The sequence below is a fragment of the Perognathus longimembris genome, chromosome 12, assembly GCF_023159225.1.
Source record: "Perognathus longimembris pacificus isolate PPM17 chromosome 12, ASM2315922v1, whole genome shotgun sequence".
NCBI classification, from domain to species: Eukaryota; Metazoa; Chordata; class Mammalia; order Rodentia; family Heteromyidae; genus Perognathus; species Perognathus longimembris.
This window is the reverse complement of record NC_063172.1, coordinates 57,742,163-57,764,053: the sequence shown is the minus strand read 5'-3', so window position 1 is coordinate 57,764,053 and position 21,891 is coordinate 57,742,163. Positions and strand designations below refer to the sequence as shown.

The window sequence follows — 21,891 nt, the reverse complement described above, 5'->3', positions numbered from 1 at the left end:
CTCTTGAGTAGCTAGGATTACATGCATGAGCCACTGGTGCCCAGCTAAAAAGACAGTTTTTGAAAGAGTTGTCTCCACTTCAGATTTCTCTAGTATGCTCTTGAACCATCTCATACTTAGCATTTTAGGAAATCAACACTCGTGTGCCTGTTCTGCATTCTTCTTTGTTGGCCTGTCAGATAGACTCTATCAGTCACCCATTTAAGTGATGTGCTTCCATGGCATTTATTGTGCTCATAGCTGAGCAATCACACACACCCTATGGTTGTTAGGATGTTGTCTCCTCACTCCTACATTCCCTGTGCCCATCACTCACACCACCTCCATGTAGACAACGTCTAGGAACCACAATACAGGTACTTGCTGTGCAACTTTATCCTCTTTAATAGACAGAGACAAAATGTGTATTTGTGAAATAAAATTACTTAATGAGTATGTGTTGCTTGTTTCAGTTAGGCCTTAGCAATACTAATGTCAAATGACATGTTAATGACAGTTTGCATCTGTCAAACTCTATTTCAATCATTATTTTAAGGCAGCATTGGTAAGATAAAGATAGCTGTGTTCTTAGACATGATCTCCTGATGAAACAAAGCCAGGGCACTATGGAAGGATGCCCAATTCTGGGTCTATGAAGAGATCTGTAAGATGAGCTTGCAATTCCTTGTATCAAAAAGCAAGGAAGCACAATGGGTTATGTTAGATAAACAGGATTAATATGAATGCAGATCACCAAGCTCTTACTATGAAAGTACTTTTTTAGTCCATAGTGAGGCTTAAACTCAGGGACTGGGCACTGCCCTTGGCTTCTTTTGCTCAAGGCTAGCAGTCTACAACTTTGAGCTATAGCTCCACTTCCGGTTTTTAGGTGGTTAATTGGAGATAAGAGTGTTACAGACTTTCCTATCCAGGCTGGCTTCAAACTGCGATCCTCAGATCTCAGCCTCCTGAGTAGCTAGGATTAACAGACGTGAGCCACCAGCACCTGGCTTGAAGGTACTTTTATTTGGATATTTTTGTTTGTGGAATTTTCCATAGGTGGTATTATTTGGTGTTCTAAAACTGTTGGATTTTGGACTAGAGATGCTCAACTCTGATCATGCTTGGGGCATTGCTCCTGCCTTGTATTCTCTGGCCCTGCTTCCCCAGCCTTGCCCCACAACCTCTTAATACATTTGAATCCACAAGAACCTTCAACCACTTGCCACCAGGTGTATTAATCCTTCTGACACTCAACATTTGGCCTTGTTCCACCCTTTAAGCCTGTGTGGTTTTCTTCAAAAAAATGTATCACTTTCTGAACTTCTTACTTATGTATTCCTTGCTAACCAGCTGTCTCTTCACACTAAAGTTTATGACCCCTAAGGCAGGAGTGAACAGTCTTGCTTTTGACCCTATTTCTAGTACCCAGAATCCTGCCTTAGACATTAAGTATCTGGATAATGAAGAGCCTTTAAGGGAAACCAAATAGGGGGAGAAAGATAATCATCCAACTTAAGAGAGTTTCAAATGACCAAGAAGTTCACCAAGGAGAATATTTCAAGTTATAATCATGAATTCATCCTTAAAAGGTCTTTAGTAGAAGCACGGAAACTGTTTAGGTCCCTCTGAAACTGTTCAGGTCCCTCCTCAGCAGACCCTGTGGTCACTGGAGTTGAGTGAACAAAGGACCTCATGTTTAAGGGGAAACATAGCCCCAGGTCAGAGTAGGTAGTCAGGCTTCCCTGAAGGCCACAAGAAGAAACTCAGAAGAATGAGAATATCTTACACCCCAGCCTGTAATTCTGCATGCAGTGTTACCACATTGGCAAAGCAGGGAAGTATACAGGTCAACCACCAACTTCTTCAGGTTGCCCTGTTGAGCCTCCTAGATGATCCTTCTAATGTGATTTCATCAGTATAAAAATGTCCTGAAGTGCCAGACTTTGAAGTCAGGCCCCACTTTACCACGTGAACCCCACCTTACCACGTGAACCCCACTTTACCACGTGAACCTGAGATAAGCAGGCCCTGTGAGCAGACCCAGGACAAGCCCATTAGGGCCCAGTCGGTCTAGAACTCTAACCGCTGGGAATGCTTAACTCTGACTGCCCCCAGAATGCCTCGAGCCCTGAGCCAATCAGATTTGTACCTGTGTCCTAATCTTGCTTGCTTGAACACCTGATTGTTGTAACTTTGTTTTTTGCCTTTATAAGCCCTGTGTAATCACAGCTTGAGGCTCCCTCCTAACCTCCGCTGTGTTGGTGGGTAGGACGAGGCCCGAGTTGCAGCTCGCCTGAATAAAGCCCTGCCTTGCTTTTGCATTTCAGAACGTCTGAGTCTCGGTGGCCTTCTTGGTGGTCGTTTCGCGACTTGGCACGACAGTCCATGCCATTTATCTATCACTGAATGACATAGTACTATAAATTTAGCAGCTTAAACCAAAACACATTTATCATTTAGCAGATTTCATGGACCAGAAACCCAAGCACAAACTTAGGAGGGTGCCCAGCCTTACGGTCTCTTGTTAGGACCACAATCCAAGTGTTGGCTGGTTGTGAGGTCTTGCTTGAAGACTCCTCGGAGGAGGGTTGTGCTTTGCGCCTCATGTTGTTGGTGGATGTTCAGTTCTTTGTCGATGTGCAGCTGAGAGCTTTGGTCCTTTGCTGGCTGGACATGGGCCTCGTCCTTTCCTTACCACATGAGCTTTCCCAAGGCCAGCAACAGCCTCCACTTCCTTGAAGTAAGGTCATCTAATGTGGAACTGTTTGTAAGTAAAGTATCAATAACTTATCTGCTAAAGGGCTATATAGGGATTGATATCAATACTGAGCATGGTGGTACTGGCTGTTGTTACACACTGAGTACTCCTCAAAGACCTCTACCATCTGCCTCCTGACCAATGCAACATCAGTAATCACAACAGAAAAAATGTTGTTTTTGATGTTTCTATTAGCAAAATCAATAGCACAAGGGAGGTCCACTGTAATAATTCCATAGAGGCCTAACAGTGTACTTTGAAGAAAATGACTCCTTCCACATTAAAGATAAGGCTTTAAGCTCACTCTGACTTTAATCAAATTAAAGAAGTTTAACATGAAAGCCTTTTTTTTGGGGGGGGGGCAGTCCTGGGGCTTGGACCCAGGGCCTGAGCACTGTCCCTGGCTTCTTTTTGCTCAAGGCTAGCACTCTGCCACCTGAGCCACAGCGCCACTTCTGGCCGTTTTCTGTATATGTGGTGCTGGGGAATTGAACCCAGGGCCTCATGTATAGGAGGCAAGCACTCTTGCCACTAGGCCATATCCCCAGCCCACATGAAAGCCTTTTGATCCAAAATTCTGAAACTAAAACCATGCCTTAATAGACTTACCCAAACTCATTTGACAACTTATCTATCATTTTATTTGTAAATAAATACATGTTAAGGCAGCACTGGTGACTCACACCTGTAATCCTAGCTATTCAGGAGGCTACTCTGAGGATCATGGTTCAAAGCCAACCCAGACAGAAAAATCCAAGAGACTCTTATCTCCAATAAACTGCTCAGAAAAAGCTGGAAGTGGTGCTGTGGCTCAAGTGGTAGAGCACTAGTCTTGAGCACAAAGAGGCCAGGGATAGCACTGAGGCCTAGATTTCAAGCCCCAGAAAAAAAAAAGATAAAAATTCCCAAAACAAGAACAACAACAATATAAACACATGTTTACCATGAGTTATGTGGTTTTCAACTACTGCTGTAAATTTTATTCTGGAATGAATGGGATGACATTGTCATTGCAGCAAACAGCCAATAGATGGCAGCCCACAGACTCCCACAAATACCGTACCTGTGAGTACAAGATGATTTTGAAAGAACTAAAAAAAAAAATAAAATAAAATAAAATAAAATTAGTAAAGAAAGGGTATGGAGAAAGATAGTGAAAAAAAACTGTGTAATGATATTAGGAATATTTTCAAAGTTAAAATAAAATCACTTTTAATTCAAAATGTTCACATGTAGGCACTTGCTGGCCTGGGGCCCCAAAGTGGACCAGCCTGTGTGTGAACTAGCCTGAGCCAAGCGAGAGCTGCTACCAGTCAGGTGCCAACAGGCCAAGCTAGGGCCACCACCTCGACAGTCCTGGTGTTGTGCCAAGTCGCGAGACCACCACCAAGAAGACCACCGAGACTCAGACATTCCAAAATGCAATAGCAAGGCAAGGCTTTATTCAAGCGAGCCGCGGCTGGGGGCCTTGTCCTACCCACCAACACAGCGGAGGTTAGGAGGCAGCCCCCAGCTGCGATTACACAGAGCTTATAAAGGCAAAAGACAAAGTTACAGCAATCAGGTGTTCAAGCAAGCAAGATTACAAGTACAAATCTGATTGGCTCAGGGCTCGAGGCATTCTAGGGGCAGTTAGAGTTGAGCATTCCCAGTCGTTAGAGTTCTTGACCGGCTGGGCCCTAATAAGCTTGTCCTGGGTTTGCTCACAGGGCCTGCTTATCTCAGGTTTACATGGTAAAGTGGGGTTCGCGTGGTAAAGTGGGGCCTGACTTCAAAGTCTGGCTCTTCATTTCCCCCCTTCATTCCCCACTTCTGATAGGTAACTCGAGAACCAATCGTGGTTCTCCTTGCTTAGTTTGATTCTGACTGAGAATCGGTAGGGATAGATTGGTATTGTGCCCGCAATACCATAAAAACTCATAACAAATGCAACAGATAAACATAGTTTTACACCAAAGCCCCAATTCTGACCCTATTTATATTATAGTCAATTTGATTACATACCAACTTTACCATTTGTTACATACTCACTTTAGGGATTGTCTTTCTCACTTTTAACATGCCAAAACCTTTTAATCTAAAGGAAACATTTTTGTTTTCTCTCTAAAGTCTTTCCTTATATAGTTTTATAATCTGTGTCTTATAAAATTTAACATATCCCCACTCACACCATCTTTTACTTCCTCACACCATCAGTGACTTACTGGAACATTCTGTGACAATTTACTTTTTAAATCCCTTTCTTATCCAGAGGAAACCCTTTCTCTATCCCTTTCTCCAAGTCTTTCTATACTAACCTTCCTCTTTACATTTCCTGGGGCTTCTTTACTGCTAGAGTTTTAAACTGTCTACATTTTCTGGTTTATCTCAACTACATCAAGGCAATTTACTGTGACTCCACGCACAGGCTGCTCCTAAGAAGCCAGACCAGAGTCAACTATCATAAGCCAACTATTCTATATCTATATTTTATATTCTATATCTATATTCTATATCTATATTCTATATTTATATTCTATATCTATATTCTATATCATGAGCCAACTATTCTAGAGTGGAATTCTCCAGTTTCCAGTTCCTCCAAGTGCCTAAGGTTGGCCAGTGGCATCTGTAAGATCCACGCCCAGGAGGGCTCCATGAAGATGTCCCCAACCAGTTTAAATCTCTGTCCAGTTACCTTGGTACCCGGCACACCTGATGGCAGTTACCTCCCTCTCTTCTCTGAGGTCACACCCTAATCCATCTGGACACATTTTAATACTCTTGGACATACCTCCCACCCCAGGCATTGCCTGGAAGTGACTCTCCAGCTTTGAATTTAGCAGCAGGCCAGTCTGCTTGAAAATTTCTTACAATATCCAATTTTCTTAATAGAGCTAGTTAGCAGATCCAAAGTACTTTCCAGCAGAAATCAGCTGCGTATGATAAGAGTCTGATCTGAAGATGTAGATTCTTCCAGATGACTGTTAGACTCTCTTCTTGATCCTCACTCAAATGCAATGGGCAGAGGCCGTGGTGTCAGGCAGCAGTGGCTCCCAGTGGTTCCAGTAGAATGTCACACCTTCTGGGTTACCTGCAACTTTCTCCATAGACTGGTTAGAGAAGCATAACGTAAGTTAACCTAAAGCCTAACTTTAGTCAAATTTCCTAGCATTTTCCTGATTCCTTCTTAAGCACACTAGCTTTTGCAAGCTGGCACATTATTAAAACAGCTTTAGGCAATCAATGGCCCTTGGGTCATTTTGCCAGGACAATAAGTTTAAATCAGATATTTCCAATAAGGCTAGGATTTTTTTTTTTAAACCAACATAGAAGGCTTGGCCTGTAACCATTTCTCACATGTGCAGTCTATACTGTTACCTCTATTTTCCATGCCTCTAGTTTATCCTGCCTCATCTTCCCAAAAACAACTCTGGTCCCTTGGTCCTAGAAGGGGAGGCTGATGGGCGAAGATCATCCATCTTCTGTAATTTCTTCAGACTGACTCAGGGGCGTTGACCTTACCTAGCCAGGAACCTATAACCTTAGTCAACTTTACCAAGGGGCTGCAGGATCAGATGTCCATTAGGAGCTTTACTCCAAACTGGAAATTACATTCAACATTTTAACTTTCAACTATACAGACTTCTTTTTGGGCCATCACAGTGTAGCCTTTTAACATTCTAGTTTGTAAAAGCTTTTTCCTGACTGGCTGGGGAACTGATCTCTGATGACTTAACAGATCTCAGTAAGAACACAATCTCAGGTCTCTTTCCTGAACAGATGTATCAGCTTAAAATTCTCACTGCCAGTCAGGGCTTTGAGTAGATGCGGGGGGTTGAGATTTTAAACTATCCTCTCATTTGACAAACTTATCCTTACTAACCACTATCACAGATGACTGGCAAGTTCCTGCCCAGTAGCCAGACATGGGCATTGGAAGGCATGCTTACAAACTATTCTTCTATGACTTCCCGGCTTTGATTAACTTTGAAAGGCCAAACAGGAGTGACTCTAGGATCTGACACCAACTCTGCCATCCAAGCAGTGGCTTACTGCCTCTGGATGCTCTATCACTTTTGTCCCAGGAGGAGTGACTTTCCACTGGACTTGGACTCAGGGCCTGAGCGCTGTCCCCCAGCTCTCCAGCTCAAGACTAGCACCCTACCACTTTGAGCTCCACACAACTCTGTTCCCAGCACTCTGCTGGCTGATTAGAGACAAGTCTCTGCCCGGGCTGGCTTCGAACTGCAGATTTCAGATCAGTGAGTCTTACAAGAGGCCACTTTACTCCAATTAAAAGCAACAAAGTGGTCCACACAGAAGTAGTTTTTAAGCATGTTCTTACCTGGAACTTATTAAGGGCCAGTATTAGATCTTGACAAACTTGTAGGAATCGCCTGTGCTTCTCTGTGGGCCTGCTGGAAACTGTTACAAAAAACCTACAAAGAAGCTGGAATGGCAATTAAACATTTGATAGCCATAATTCTTTTCTCACTTTGCAATAATTATTTAGGACAATTTTACTTCCAAATTTCTTATCTAGAAATGTATTTTTGATTTCCAAAGCCTTTTTAACACTAACACAACACTTTAGCTTTTATCTGCGTTGGAAAAACTGAAGCTCGCAGGCATTCTGAAACCAGGTGCTGCCCTTTGCCTACGGGCTGCTTGTTTCAAAAGAGCCTCTTTTTTTTTTTTTCTTCAGTCCCAGTTACTGCATGGCATGAAGACCTTTGAACTCAAATGACAATTTTTCCTTAATGCAAGAATTACAATTAGAAATATCCATTCATCTTTCCAATATATTAGTGAGAAACATTGGCCCATTTTGTCATTTCTTCCTATATACATAGAGTTAATGAGAGTTTACTTCTATCCCCATTAGTTTAAAATATATATATATATATATCCTTTTAAATCCAAATTTCTGACACTTAGCTCTGATTAAGCATTTTTTAACTATAGTTCCTCTTTAAAACAATGCAATCATCCTTTAAAGCATTTGATAATGCCCAAACTTGATGACCATTTGAATTTAAACTTAAACTTAGTTTTGCATCATACTGCAGTCTTGAACATGTTCACATTCTGGTTCTGAGCTATCTCCTTAACCTCCCTCTAGTGAGCTAGGATCAAGTCTAGAGGGCTAGATGGAGGTTCCCATGATAGAACGTTACTCATAGCTTTGATCAGATGTTCAGTCCAAAAGGCTACAGAAAACAAAACAACTATAACAATACAAAAGGAGGAAAACACAGGCAAGAACAAGAAAAAGAAAAACTGGAGATTTCCCAAGTTGGCCTGCACAACCTCCTGCAAGGGTGCAGAAGGAGTGGACTCAAGTTGAAAGCGGGGCTCCAGAGGTCCCCCTTCAAGGGTGGGGAGTCTGGGGCATTCCCCAGTCTCCCCAGGATTGCCGAGTAAGCGCGTCTGCTTCGACAACCCCTTCAAGAAACAAGCAAAAGCAAAACAGACAAACAGACGCATTACAAGACAAATGAACAGTGCTGTTTTCTTACCTTTGGAGTCTGAGGTCTCGGGAGTCTCTGGGGCTATCCCGGACGAGCCCCCATATGTTGTGCCAAGTCGTGAGACCACCACCAAGAAGACCACCAAGACTCAGACATTCCAAAATGCAATAGCAAGGCAAGACTTTATTCAAGCGAGCCACGGCTGGGGGCCTTGTCCTACTCACCAACACAGCAGAGGTTAGGAGGCAGCCCCCAGCTGCGATTACACAGAGCTTATAAAGGCAAAAGACAAAGTTACAGCAATCAGGTGTTTAAGCAAGCAAGATTACGAGGACAAATCTGATTGGCTCAGGGCTGGAGGCATTCTAGGGGCAGTTAGAGTTAAGCATTCCCAGTCATTAGAGTTCTCGACTGGCTGGGCCCTAATGAGCTTGTCCTGGTTTTGCTCACAGGGCCTGCTTATCTCAGGTTTATGTGGTAAAGTGGGGTTCGCATGGTAAAGTGGGACCTGACTTCAAAGTCTGGCTCTTCATTTCCCCCTTCACTGGAACCCTAATGTGTAAGTCACAATGCAAGATGACAAGATTCATGGGCAATCAAGACAACAAACCAAATCCAAAGACCAACAACAATTCAGGGAAGGATCCCATTGAAAGTGAAGAAGTGATGGAGGACAAAAAAAAACCATTAAGGAAAGGATGACAGACTGGACAGAGAAACAAAAGGGGAAATGCAAAAGCAATTTCAAGAGTACAAAGAAGGGGCTGGGAATGTTGCCTCGCTGGTAGAGTGTTTGCCAAGCATGCATGAAGCCCTGATTCCATTCATCAGTATCACATACACAGAGAAAGCAGGAAGTGGCAGGACTGGCATACATAAATAAATTAAATAAATAATAAAATAAAATAAAAAGAATACAAAGAATAGATGACAAAGGAAATCCAAGACTCCAAAAATCTCCACTCCCAAACTCCTAGAGGTAATTGGCCATGTCTGCAAAGTAACAGGATACACAATTAACCCACAAAAATCAGTAGCCTTTCTGTACACCAACAAAGTACAATCAGAAAGGGGAATCATGAAAACAGCTCTATTTGCAATAGCCTAAAAAGAAAAAAAAGGAATTAACCTAATGAAATATGTAAAGGATCTTTATAGCAAAAACTATAAAAATCTGAAGAAAGAAATAAAAAAGGACCAACCCAGATGCCCCTCAGTAGACGAATGGATCAGGAAAATGTGGTACATATACACAATGGAATTTTATGCCTCTAGCAGAAAGAATGACATTGTCCCATTTGTAAGGAAATGAAAGGACTTGGAAAAAATTATACTAAGTGAAGTGAGCCAGACCCAAAGAAACATGGACTCTATGGTCTCCCTTATTGGAATAATTAGTACAGGTTTAGGCAAGTCATAGCAGAGCATCACAAGGCCCAATAGCTATACCCTTATGAACACATAAGATGATGCTAAGTGAAATGAACTCCATGTTATGGAAACAATTGTTATATCACAGTTGTAACTACTTTGAACGTCCCATGTGTATCTGTAGCTTCTATTATTGATGATGTTCTTGTATCACCTTCCTGTGGTTGTATCTACACTATCTCTGTAATCTTATCTGAGTATATTGGAAACCGTGTATACTGGTATTGGATGCAGAACATTGAAAGGGAATACCAAATTTGAGAGACACAGGGTAAAAAAAGACAAACAACTACAAAAGCAATACTTGCAAACTGTTTTGGGTGTAAGTGAACTGAACACCTCCGGGGCAGGGGGGGGGGAATGGAAAGTGGAGGAGGGAGGGAGGTATGAGGGACAAGGTAACAAATAGTACAAGAAATGTATCCAATGCCTAACGTATGAAACTGTAACCTCTCTGTACATCAGTTTGATAATAAAAATTTGGGAAAAAAAAATAAAAAAGGACATGACGAAATGGAAAGACCTTCCATCTTCATGGATATATAGAATCAATATTGTGAAAATGGCCATAACTGTGAAAAATGATATACAGATTCAATGCAATTCTCCTCAAAATCCCAATGATGCTCTTTACTGAGATAAAGAAAACTATCCAAAAATTCATGTGAAACAACTGAAAGCCTAGAATAGCCAAAGCAATTCTAGGCAAAAAAAAAAAAAAAAAAAAAAAGGGAAGGAAGAAAGAAAGAAAGACAAAGAAAAAGAGCAATGCAAATAGTATCACAATACTAGACTTCAAACTCTACTACAGAGCCATTATAACAAGAAGAAAAAAAACAGCTAGAATTGGCACAAAAAATAGACCCAAAGGTCAATGGAACAGATTAGAAGACCCCAAAATAAAACTGCCCACTTACACTCACCTGATATTTGACAAAGGAGCCAAAGATATACAGTGGAAAAAAACACAGTCTCTTCAACTACTGGTGTTGGGGAAACTGCAGCCACTTGCAGAACAATAAAAGTGGATCCCTGCTTAGAAGCATGCACTAATATCAACTCAGAGTGGATCAAATACCTCAACAGACCTGAAACTCTGAAACTACTTCAAGAGAGAGTAGGAGAGACATTAGAACTAATAGGTTGAACTTATAGAACTTAAATAGAGCCCCAGGGGCACAACAGATAGGAGAGAGAAATGGGACGACATTAAAATTAAAATTTAAAAGTTTCTGCACAGCTAAGGATATAGCTGCTAAACTAGAAAGACAGCCAAGCAACTGGGAAAAGATCTTTACCACTAATACATCAGACAGAGGCCTAATATTCAATATATTCCAAAAGCTCAAGAAACCAACCTCTCCCAAACCTAATAAACCAATAACTAAATAGGCAAGGGAGGTAAGGAGAGACTTCTCAGAAGAAGAGGTAAGAATGGCAAAGAAACACATGAGGAAATGTTCATCATCCCTGGCCATAAAGGAAATGCACATCAAAACAAGTCTGAGATACCATCTTATCACAGTTAGACTGGCCAATATAAGTATACCAACAACAAATGCTGGCAGGGATCTCGGGAAAAAGAAACCCTATTGCATTGCTGGTGGAAATGTCAACTGATACAACCCTCTGGAAAGCAGTATGGAGGTTCCTCAAAAAACTAAATATAGACTTTCCCTACAACCCAGCCATACCACTTCTGGGCATCTACTCTGAACATCATGAGCCAGGATATTACAAGGGCACCTGCATATCCATGTTCACTGCCACACAATTCACAATAGCCAAGATATGGAAACAACTCAGATACTCCACAACAGATGAATGGGTCCATAACATGTGATGCCTATATACAATGGAATTTTACACAGCCATTAGAAAAGATAAAATAATGTCATTCACAGGGAAATGGATGGAACTAGAACAGATCAAGTTAAGTGAGGTAAGCAAAGCTCAGAGAGACAAACAGCACATGTTCTCCCTGATATGTGGAAGTTAGATTTGAAATGCAATGGGATATGACAAATTATACAGGATTCTAGACCCTCACATACAGTGAGACTAAGATAAACTTAGAAGAAAACCACCAAGTTGTAATACCCAAGTGCTTCTTCCTATGTATATAAAGTAACATACAAACTGAAACAAACTCCAAAGATATGGAAGCAAAGGACCTGTTTTTTTTTTTCATTTTCTGATGACTCTATATTCTTTCCCTCACATGCACATCTGAGGGAAGTTGGGAGGAGGGCAGAGAATCAGTGGAAAACTGGTTTTAAAATGCAGCAGCACAGCTCATTGGTTGCACAGCACATTGATGAAAATGAATCACACAACTCCTAGATGGAGATGGGAGGGAGGGAATGGGAAAGAATGAGGGAACAGACACTATGCAAAAGGAAGGAAATGTACTTAGTACTGTAGAGGTAAGCTAGTTGTATATCACCTCTAAAACAATAATAAAGTAATAAAATTTTTTCACACTTAAATCTCCATAAGTATTCTTATTCTTTGGTGAATGTTGGTGGGTCATGCTTGTAATCCTAGCTACACAAGAGGCTGATATCTAAGGATTGTGGTTCAAAGCCAGCCCAGGTAGAAAAGTCCCTGAATCACTTGGTTTGCAATTAACCACCAGAAAACTGGAAGTGGAGCTGTGGCTCATAGTGGTATAGTGTTAGCCTTGAGCAAAAGATCTCAGGTACAGAGCCCAGACCCTGAGTTCAAGCCCACCATCACTAAAAACACCTTAGTCTTTGTGTAAGCCAGCAAAGACAAAAATCTAGTAATTAGATCTAAGGCATTGAGTGTGTCTTAAAGACTCATGTACCACAACATTCTCTGCTGGGCTAAGGGAGCCTGAGTATGTTCCTGAGTGAACAGCAGGCTGCTTCGCTGTGTTGTGGCATCGCTTCCCCACAGGGAATGCTGGACAATGTCTGAAGTGACACAACAGAAGGGAGGGAACACTATGGGGCAAAGGCTAGAGATGTCACTAAACATCCTAGAATGGGTAACAGGCCCACCAACAAATATCCAGTCCCAAATGTCAAGTAGGCTGAGACCATGTACTTTATGGAATTGTTTATAATAGTTAAAAATGGGAAAACAAGTTTAAGTGCCTTAAACATAGCAGACTGAATCAACAAATTATGGGGGGGGGGCAGCAAACCATCCACACAATCCATGACTTTGTAGTCAGAAAGGGTACAGAAGGGTTTTACTGTGACAAAATATTGTACATAGGCATGGCTCCATTTTTAAAAAGAGATACATACATACTTGAAAATGGAGACAATGGTTATTCGGGAGTGGTGGAATTATGCATTTCCCCTTACTTTTGCTTATTGTTAATTTATATTGTTAATGAACATCTCACATCTAATATGGAACATTCTATCTAAAGTAGAAATTTGGAGAATAGCAGCTGCTAATTTTCAAGAAAAATTAAGAGAGTAAGACAAATACAAAATTTCCACAAATAGTGGTGGCCAGTGATGCATACCTGCAATCCTAGCTACTAGGGAGGTAGAAATCTGAAGATCACAGTTCAAAGCCAGCCAGGGCAGGTAAGTCTGTGAGACTGCACCAATACAATACAATACAGTATAATATAGTATAGTACAATACAGTACAATACTCAGAAAAGCCAAAAGTGGCAGTGTGGCTCAAGTGGTAGAGTGCTAGCCCTGAGCAAAAGATGCCCAGGGACAGTGCCCAGGCTAAGTTCAAGCCCCAGGTTCAGGAAAAAAAATCTCCACAAATATCCCTAGTCCCTTCTCCCTCGTGCCTGGTCCCTACATTTTGACTCTGCTTTTGTTATCTTTTTAGACTGCACACATATCCTATGCTGTTGGTCTTCCTGTGTTGGCTCAAGTCACTACCTTCTCCTGACCCATTTATCTGCTGATGAACACTTGGGTGTTTCCACACTTTGACTCTGCTGCATAATGCCATGTCGAACAAAGGAGTGAAGGTATTTCTTCAGGAAGTACTGATTATTGAGAGAGTCAGAAAAGGACTTCTAGGTTGTATTGTGGTTTTAGATATGTACCTATGAATGTACATACCCTATGTATGTATGTGTGCATGTATAGATTAGTACACATTAAGTCCAGGACCTCACACATGCTATATAAGCACTAGAGTACTGAGCTTCAGCTCTATTTTTAATTTCTTAAGGAAATTTCACACTGTTTTGTAAAATGTATACAAGGAGTTGCTTTTCATTATGCATTTTTTGTTGTTTTGTTTTGTTTATTAGTGCTGGTTCTGGAGCTTGAACTCTGGGTCTGGGCACTGTCCCTGAGCTTTTTGGTGAAGGCTAGAATTCTACCACTTGAGCTTTATCTCTACTGGTTTTTTTTTTTGGGGGGGTACTTAATTGGATATAAGAATCTCATGGACTTTCTTGCCCCAGCTAGCTTTAAACCTTTATCCTCAGATCTCAGCCTCCTGAGTAGCTAGGATTATAGGTATGAGCCACAAGTGCCTAGATGGTTTAGTTCCAGTCACATATATGATTTCCCAATACATCCCTGACTATGTGTTACTTGTTTGTAAACTGAAATTTCTTTTTTTAGTGTCCAAAAGTTAACATGTTTACCATCTCCTTGAGAGTAAGGCAAGCCCAAAAATAAATATTCCAGATGTGTTATTTAAAATGAATTCCAATTGTGCATGACGATACATCCCTGTAATTCCAGCACTTAGGAGGTTGAGAAAGAAGGGTCAGGTGTTTGAAGCAAGCCTGGATACTTAGTCCCTGTATTAAACCAATAAAATCAAAAGAGAGCTGGACTCCAGTGGCTCACACCTACAATCCTAGCTAATCAGGAGGCTGAGATCTGATAATCATGGTTTGAAGTCAGATCTGACAAAGTCCATGAGACTCTTATCTTCAATTAACCAAGAAAAAGACAGACGTGAGCTGTGGTTCAAGAGGTAGAGTTGCAGCCTTGAACAAAAAGTCAAGCAAGAGCTTGAGGTCCTTACTTCAAGCCCCAGTACTAATACACACACACACACACACACACACACACACACACATCAAAATAAAACCAAGAGGGTACTTTTCAAGCACTCCAGCTTCTGAGTGTCCTTTGAGTCTTGGTTAAAAAAACAAAAACAAAAAAACTGCAGCTGTGCACTTGTCTGAAGACGAAGTCATTTTTCATACTTATACAGTGATAGTTGATGGTTCCAGAGAGCCCCACCATTGCATTTTTGTCTATTCGTTCCACATAACATTACAAATAAATTAAAACCCTGAGTCTAGAAATGTCATTTTGGTTCTACTAAAATAAGAATTCAGGTTTTCAAAATTTCTGCTACAAATTCTAATACAGAACTTACACTCAATGGATTACATTTTTAAATAACTGAACCAGAAAATATCCAAACCGTAACAGTTAAAATACTTGTGAAATGGCAGCAAAAATTTATATATTGTAAATGAAAGTCAGTTATATATGGTAGTTCATGCCATTAAACCCTAGATCTGAGGGTCAAGGTTCAAAGTTCAGAACCAGCCAAGGCAGTCAAATCGTTGAGACTATTCTCAAAAAGCCAGAAGTGGAGGTGTGGCTCAAGGGGTAGAACATCTCAGGGAACAGAGTAAGAGCAGGGGACCCCAATTCCAAGCTGTGCCTGCAAAAAGAAAAAGAAAGAATGAAAGGAAGGGAGAGAAAGAAAGAAGGAAAGAAAAAGAAAGTCAGAAAGAGGGAAAGAATTCAGTTGTTATCCAGGTTGAGTATTCACCAAGTAGGTTAGTCAATACCATGGGACTTGATGAACGTTTCAGGTACGATTTCTCCTGGAGGATCACAAAACAAAGTGCCAAGATGGAAGCGTCTCAAGAAAGAGCTGGGATTGGAGGAGTGCGTTATCCCTTATCAGATCTGTACATCTGAACCATTAACTCTCCCGCTTCACCTGTAAAACAATAATGTGCTACTTCCTCTTCATTCTGCCTTATATCAAAGCCCAGCTCATTGATTCGGTTTTCTTTAAGCACACCCTCATTATCACACACATGGGTTCTGTGGGCTCTCTTCTGTTGTGGGGGGCAGCAGCTGACTGCTCGGGTTCCTATCATACTTTGTTGGTATACTTGATTATGAATAGATGTTCAGCCTTGACATACCCAAATGGAGAGGAGACAACATTTCAAAACCAGAAAGCTCACTGGATCTCTGGCCTGGCCTCCAGGCGCTCTGCACTCCACCTCATTTCATCCTCACTCTCTTATTTCCCCAGAGGAGAAGAAGCCAAGTTGAGGTCCTTTCCAGAAGTAGATGTCCATTCCTCTCGGCCTGGGTAGCCCAAGGTGAACTATCACAATAGGAAATCCCAGGCATTGAAACTGCCTGCCTGTTAATGAAAAAAGAAGTCTGTCTCGTGAGCTGGGGTTGTAGCTTAGTGGTAGAACTCTAGTCTAGCATATTTGTCATCTCCTGCACACGCACGCACGCAAACACACACGCACGTGCACACACACGTGTAACATATCTAACTTTAAGAATCATTTTGTCAAGACCTAGGTCAGTTAACCTCAGAAAAGACAGCCTCCTATTTAGGCAAAAATGAGTTTATTTCGTTTGCATGAGAAACAAAATCTGCATTGTAAAAAAAAAAAAACCCGTGCGGTTGTTACCATTTTGAGGGCGTTTCTGGAGCAGCACCAAGAACTCTCTCCTGTTCCAGCCACGGCTGCCCGCCTCCCTCGGCCAGGTGGCCAGGGAGCTAAGGTAAAGAACCGCCACGTGGTGCGGAGACTCCGCCGAGCCCCTAGGGGGCGCGCGCAGCCGCGCCTTTTCTGTCCACCCCGCGTGCTCTCGGGCTCGGCCTGGCGCGGTAGCCTCCGCAGCGCGCGGAGCAGTTCCTTTTCCGGGACGCCCAGGACCCGGATGTGAGCGGGCTACATAAGCGCCGCCTCGGCCCTCCGGCCTTTCTTTCTGCGGGAGGCGCGACTGTGGGCTTCGTCACGGCCGCTCCTGCTCCTGACTCACCGCTGTTCGCTCTCGCCGAGGAACAAGTCGGTCAGGAAGCCGCGCCTCAGCCATGGTGAGGCGGGGGACGGCTTCGCGCGGCGCTGCCCGGGACCGGGACCGGGGTCGGGGAGGCGCGGAACGCGCGGGCGCCTGGCCCCAGGGCCCTCCCCCGAATGGCGGGAGCCGGGAAAGGGACCGACGGGGGCTCACGCGCGGCTGTGTTGTTGTTTTCCCCTCGCCTGTAAAATAACAGGCCTTTAAAGACACCGGAAAGACGCCCGTGGAGCCGGAGGTGGCGATTCACCGGATTCGGATCACCCTGACCAGCCGCAACGTGAAGTCTCTGGAGAAGGGTCAGTGCGGGACTTGCCTGGGACTTGCAGCCGCGTGGCACACGGGGGAAGAGCCTAGAACTGCGTCCCCCGGGCCTCTCGCACCCAGCCCTCTGGTTAAGTAGCTGGCGATGAGGAGACGCCTACCATGCTGAGTCTCGGTGAGGGTGGTATACGCTATTCTGAGCCGGCCCGGTAGCCGCGGCTTGGAACCTGCGTGTGTGCTTGGGAGCGAACTGATGGGTGCTTTTGTCTCCCCCTCTCCCCCATAGTCTGCGCTGACCTGATCCGAGGCGCCAAGGAAAAGAATCTCAAAGTGAAAGGACCAGTGCGCATGCCTACCAAGGTAAGCTCACCGAGGGGTGGGGGGACCCCGCAGGTAACTAGGCGCGGCTGCTCTTCTCGTGAGTGTCCACCGCGAGGGGTTTGGCAGCTTGCTATAAAAGAATTCTTACAGTGATGTTAACAGTGTAAGACTCAGGTAAGGACAACTGGTAGAATCTGGTTAGTATTCACTCAGTACCTAACCCTCGGAGGAGTGTCTTGTCTTAATTTGGTGTGCTGTTGCTGGTTAACCGCACAGCCTCTGGTGCAAATCAACTTGGATTGTTCATGGCTGGTATCTGAAGGAATAGTGCTAAGGGGAAACGTTGTCAAAAGATACAACTATAAAGTAGTAGTAAGTTTCCGGATGTCCTAAGGATCAGTACTAAAACCTGGGCTTTGGTTTTCTGTTGCAGACTTTGAGAATCACTACAAGAAAAACCCCTTGTGGTGAAGGTTCTAAGACGTGGGATCGTTTCCAGATGAGGATCCACAAGCGACTTATCGACTTACACAGCCCTTCTGAGATTGTCAAGCAGATCACTTCCATCAGTATTGAGCCAGGAGTGGAGGTTGAAGTTACCATTGCAGATGCCTAAGTCAAATGTTTTTAATAAATTGACTTGCTGATTTATTTCGTTGACTTATTCACAATGCAAACACTTTAGTTTTCTGTGAGTTTTACTTTTCAGATAGTCATTTGTTTTCTAGAGGCTAGTAAACCAATTTGCTCTTGATTGTATTTTAATTATTTGAAGGCTGGATATAATCAAGTAGTCCCAAAAAAGGTACATTAATAAATATGGTACATTATGGTAAATATGGTACAAAAAGGTACATTAATAAATAAATATCTAAAGTGGTTCTAGTAAGAGAAGTCCTAGAGAATATGAAAGCACTACCATTTTGCTTTTGCCAATTCTTCATGTGTATACATTTGCTAGTCCTGGGGCTTGAGTACTGTCCTGAAGATTTTGGTTCTTTTAAAAAATAGATAATTTTACCAGTTTGCAAAGTCATTGAGAGAAAATTGTCTAATAGGGATATGGTAATAGGTCATTTCTTTCTGTTTGGTCTTAGACTGCCATTTCTCTGCACTGTCCTGTCTTAATTGCAGTTAAAGTGAAGATTTTAACTAAGAATATTTTTTTTTGAAACAACTGGCTTGGTGAACAGTTAAGTCTAGTGTTTAAACTAGTGTATGGTTTTGTTGTGTATGGCATAGACAGGTTTTGTTCCCTTAATCCTATTGAGGGCATTTTAACATTCATTGATTTTAAAATGTACCCCTCAAATAGGTTCAGGGATTTTGTTATGCCTGTGTTGGGGTTAGCCCTCTAGCCGCCCCACCCCCCATGCTTAGGGATATTGCTTGAGTATTCAGACTGGATTAAGGAAGTCATTTTATGAAAACTGACAAAAATACATACTGGGGAAATTAAAAGGTAATGAAACAAGTTTCCCCCTCCCTCACAGCTTAGGTAGTTACTGAATGACATCCAAAGCCTAGCCGTGTTTCTCACAGTGTTTTAAACTAGTGTTGCTGGACTGTGTCATAGTACTTCATAGCATGCATGGAACCCTGGATTGGATTCCTTCGTACCATATAAACAGAAAAGGCCAGAAGCAGTGCTGTGCCTCAAGTGGTAGAATGCCTACCATGAGCAAAAGAAGCTCAGTGACAGTACCCAGGCCCTGAGTTCAAGCCCCAGGACTGTCAGAAAAGTCATTCAGCTAAAACAGCACTTAATGGGAACACCTCAGTTCCAGAGAAGTTGAGGTCTGCTTGCAAGTAAAATCCCTACAATGCCTTGGAGTATATTTTATTTTGTGGTAGTCTTGGGATTTGAATTCTGGGCCTGGACGTGGTCCCTATGTTTGTGTGCATGCTTATGCAGGTGCCGGTTCTGAGGCTTGAACTCAGTCAAGGCACTGCCCCTGAACTTTTGTTCTCAGGCTAATACTCTACCACTTGAACCATAGCTCCACTTCTTGGCTTGTGTTTGTGCTTGGTTGGAGGTGAGTCTCAGACTTTGCCCTGGCTGGCTTCAAACCATTGCAATCCTCACATCTTAACCTCCGGAGTAGTGAGGATTATAGATGTAAACAACAGCTCTTGTGGTTAAGAGTCTCAAAGTCCATGCCTGGGCTGGTTTGGGATTGTAGTCCTCAAATAGCCTAAGTAGCTCAGATTACAGGAGGGAGCCACTGCTGCTGCTTTATTTTTAAGGTGGGGTCTTCACTTCCCACGTTAGCCTTGGTCATCTATGCCCTTGTGCATAGTAGAGTTTGCAGCTGTCTGCTACCCCACCCAGCTTGCTGAGATGCAAGTCTCCTAACTGCTCGGGTTGGCCTTTCCATTCTTCCTGATGTCTTCCTCTTATCTGGGATTACTTACAGGAGTGAGTCAATGTGCCCATACAACAGGCCACCCTTTTATGGAGAGTTAAAAGTTGGGAATGGAAATCTCAGACCTTGTCTTTGATCTAGTATCCATTTAAAACTATGACCTACCAATTCAGAGACTGGCTGTTGATTGCAGGATTATATTTCTTCAGCCATCCCAGAGTGTACATACATACCCAGGATGTAAAATGAACAAGGGAAAGGATGTTGAAGTGGAAGACCAGGCCTGACAGGTCATTCCAAATTTAGTTCCTTGGGTTTAAGGGCTTTGTTAATGTACAGGACTTAAGCCTTGACTGTGCCAAAGGGACATGTATCCCAAATGGGTAAACTTGTGTACGTTTTCTCTCAGGGTACCATTTTCCAAGAAAACACCTAAGTTTCTCATCCTAGGCCCTTATTTCTCACAGGGTGGTTGTGCACAGACTGGTTATGGAAGATGGCATTAGATTAAGTTGCTTGTCAGAAATATAACTATTGTCTTATTAGCTATGGCCAGGCGCTGGTATACACATGTAGCACTAAGTACTCAGGAGGCTGAGATCTGAGGGATCTCAGTTCAAAGCCAGCCCAGGCAGGAAAGTCTGGGAGACTCTTATCTCTAATTAACCACCAGAAGACAGGAAGTGGCATAGTTCCTCAAATGGTAGTGTGCTAGCCTTGAGCTGAAGAGCTTAGAGACAGCTCCCAGGCCCAGAGTTCAAGCCCCATGAAGAAAGAAAGCTGCCTTGCTGGGTACTTGTGGCTCTTACTTGTAATCCTAAGTATTCAGGAGGCTGAGAATTGAACATTAGAACCAGGTGGGCAGGCATATCTGGTTCTTTTTCTTTGAGAAAGGTCACATGCAGTTTATTAACATGTGTGGTAGGCAAGCAAGCACTCTACCACTAAGCCACATTCCCAGCCCTTGGAAGAGCACATTTCCCCTTAAGTAAAGCTGCCAAGCTGATAATCCTCAAATGACTTTATACCCACCAATCAGTATCAGTCAACAGCATCATTATACACAAAAGTATCTCTTCATTCCTTGCCTTAAAAAAAATTTTTTTGGGGGGTGCTGGTGATAGGGCCTAGTGGCAAGAGTGCTTGCCTCATATACATGAAGCCCTGGGTTCAATTCCCCAGCACCACATATGTAGAAAACAGCCAGAAGTGGCGCTGTGGCTCAAGTAGGCAGAGTGCTATCCTTGAGCAAAAGGAAGCCAGGGACAGGGCTCAGGCCCTGAGTCCTAGGCCCAGGACTGGCCAAAAAAAAATTTTTTTTTTATTGTCAAAGTAATGTGCAGAGGGGTTACAGTTACATACGCAAGGCAGTGAGTACATTTCTTGTCGGAATTTTTATAAAACTTTTTCTCCCACCTTCCTCCTCCCCAGTTAGGGAGCCCCCCCCACTCCTTGAGATGTACAGTTGGTTTACAACATATTGTCTTGTAAGTATTGCTGTTGCATTGGTTCACCTTTTCCCCTTTGTCTCTCCATTTTGGTGTTCTCCTTCCCTAGTTCCGTTAAACATACAATACCCAGGGTACCAAAATCAGTTACAGTGACGGCAGGGGTAAAAGCATGGTGAAGAAAGACAAAAAGGCATTATTTCATAGGGAACATTGAAAATAACGACATCAAAGATAAACCACTTACTACCAAATCTTGTAGTTCATTTCACTTAGCATCATCTTATATGATCATCTATACATTGCTATTGAGCTATTGTGCTCTTCTGCTTGTACTATCCTAGACAAGTACTAATGGTTTCCAATGAGTGAAACCATAGAGTTTGTTTCTTTGGGTCTGGCTCACTTCACTTAGTATCCCAGGTCTTTTCCATTTCCTCATGAATGGGGCCAAGTCATTCTTTGTAATAGATTCATAGAATTCCATTATGTATATTACCACATTTTCTTGATCCATTTGTTTACTCAGGGGCATCTGGGTTGGTTCCATATTTTGGCAATGGTAAATTGTGTTGTGATAAACATAGATGTGCTGGTGGCTTTAGTGTGATCTTGCTTGTAATCCTTTGGGTAAATGCCCAAAATTGGGGTTGCTGGGTCATAGGGGAGCTCTATGTTTAACCTTTTGAGGATCCTCCACACTTGCTTTCCAGAGTGGTTGGACAAGTATACACTTCCACCAACAGTGTAGTAGGGTTCCTTTCTGGCCATATCCCCGCCAGCACCTGTTGTTACTTTTCTTGATAGATAATGGACATTCTT

General features: G+C 42.7%; 1 protein-coding gene and 1 non-coding gene across 2 annotated transcripts; both read left to right on the top strand.

The window, feature by feature from the left end:
* The first annotated feature begins 16,526 nt into the window (after positions 1-16,526).
* Rps20 (ribosomal protein S20) lies at positions 16,527-17,906 on the top strand. Its single transcript, XM_048359011.1, has 4 exons — positions 16,527-16,689; positions 16,870-16,969; positions 17,221-17,294; positions 17,689-17,906. Exons 1-4 carry the CDS (start codon positions 16,687-16,689, stop codon positions 17,869-17,871), a joined length of 360 nt encoding a protein of 119 aa, XP_048214968.1. The 5' UTR covers positions 16,527-16,686; the 3' UTR covers positions 17,872-17,906.
* LOC125361088 lies at positions 17,075-17,141 on the top strand. Its single transcript, XR_007212879.1, has one exon. It is a non-coding gene; the product is annotated as a small nucleolar RNA U54 (small nucleolar RNA).
* Positions 17,907-21,891: the final 3,985 nt, after the last annotated feature.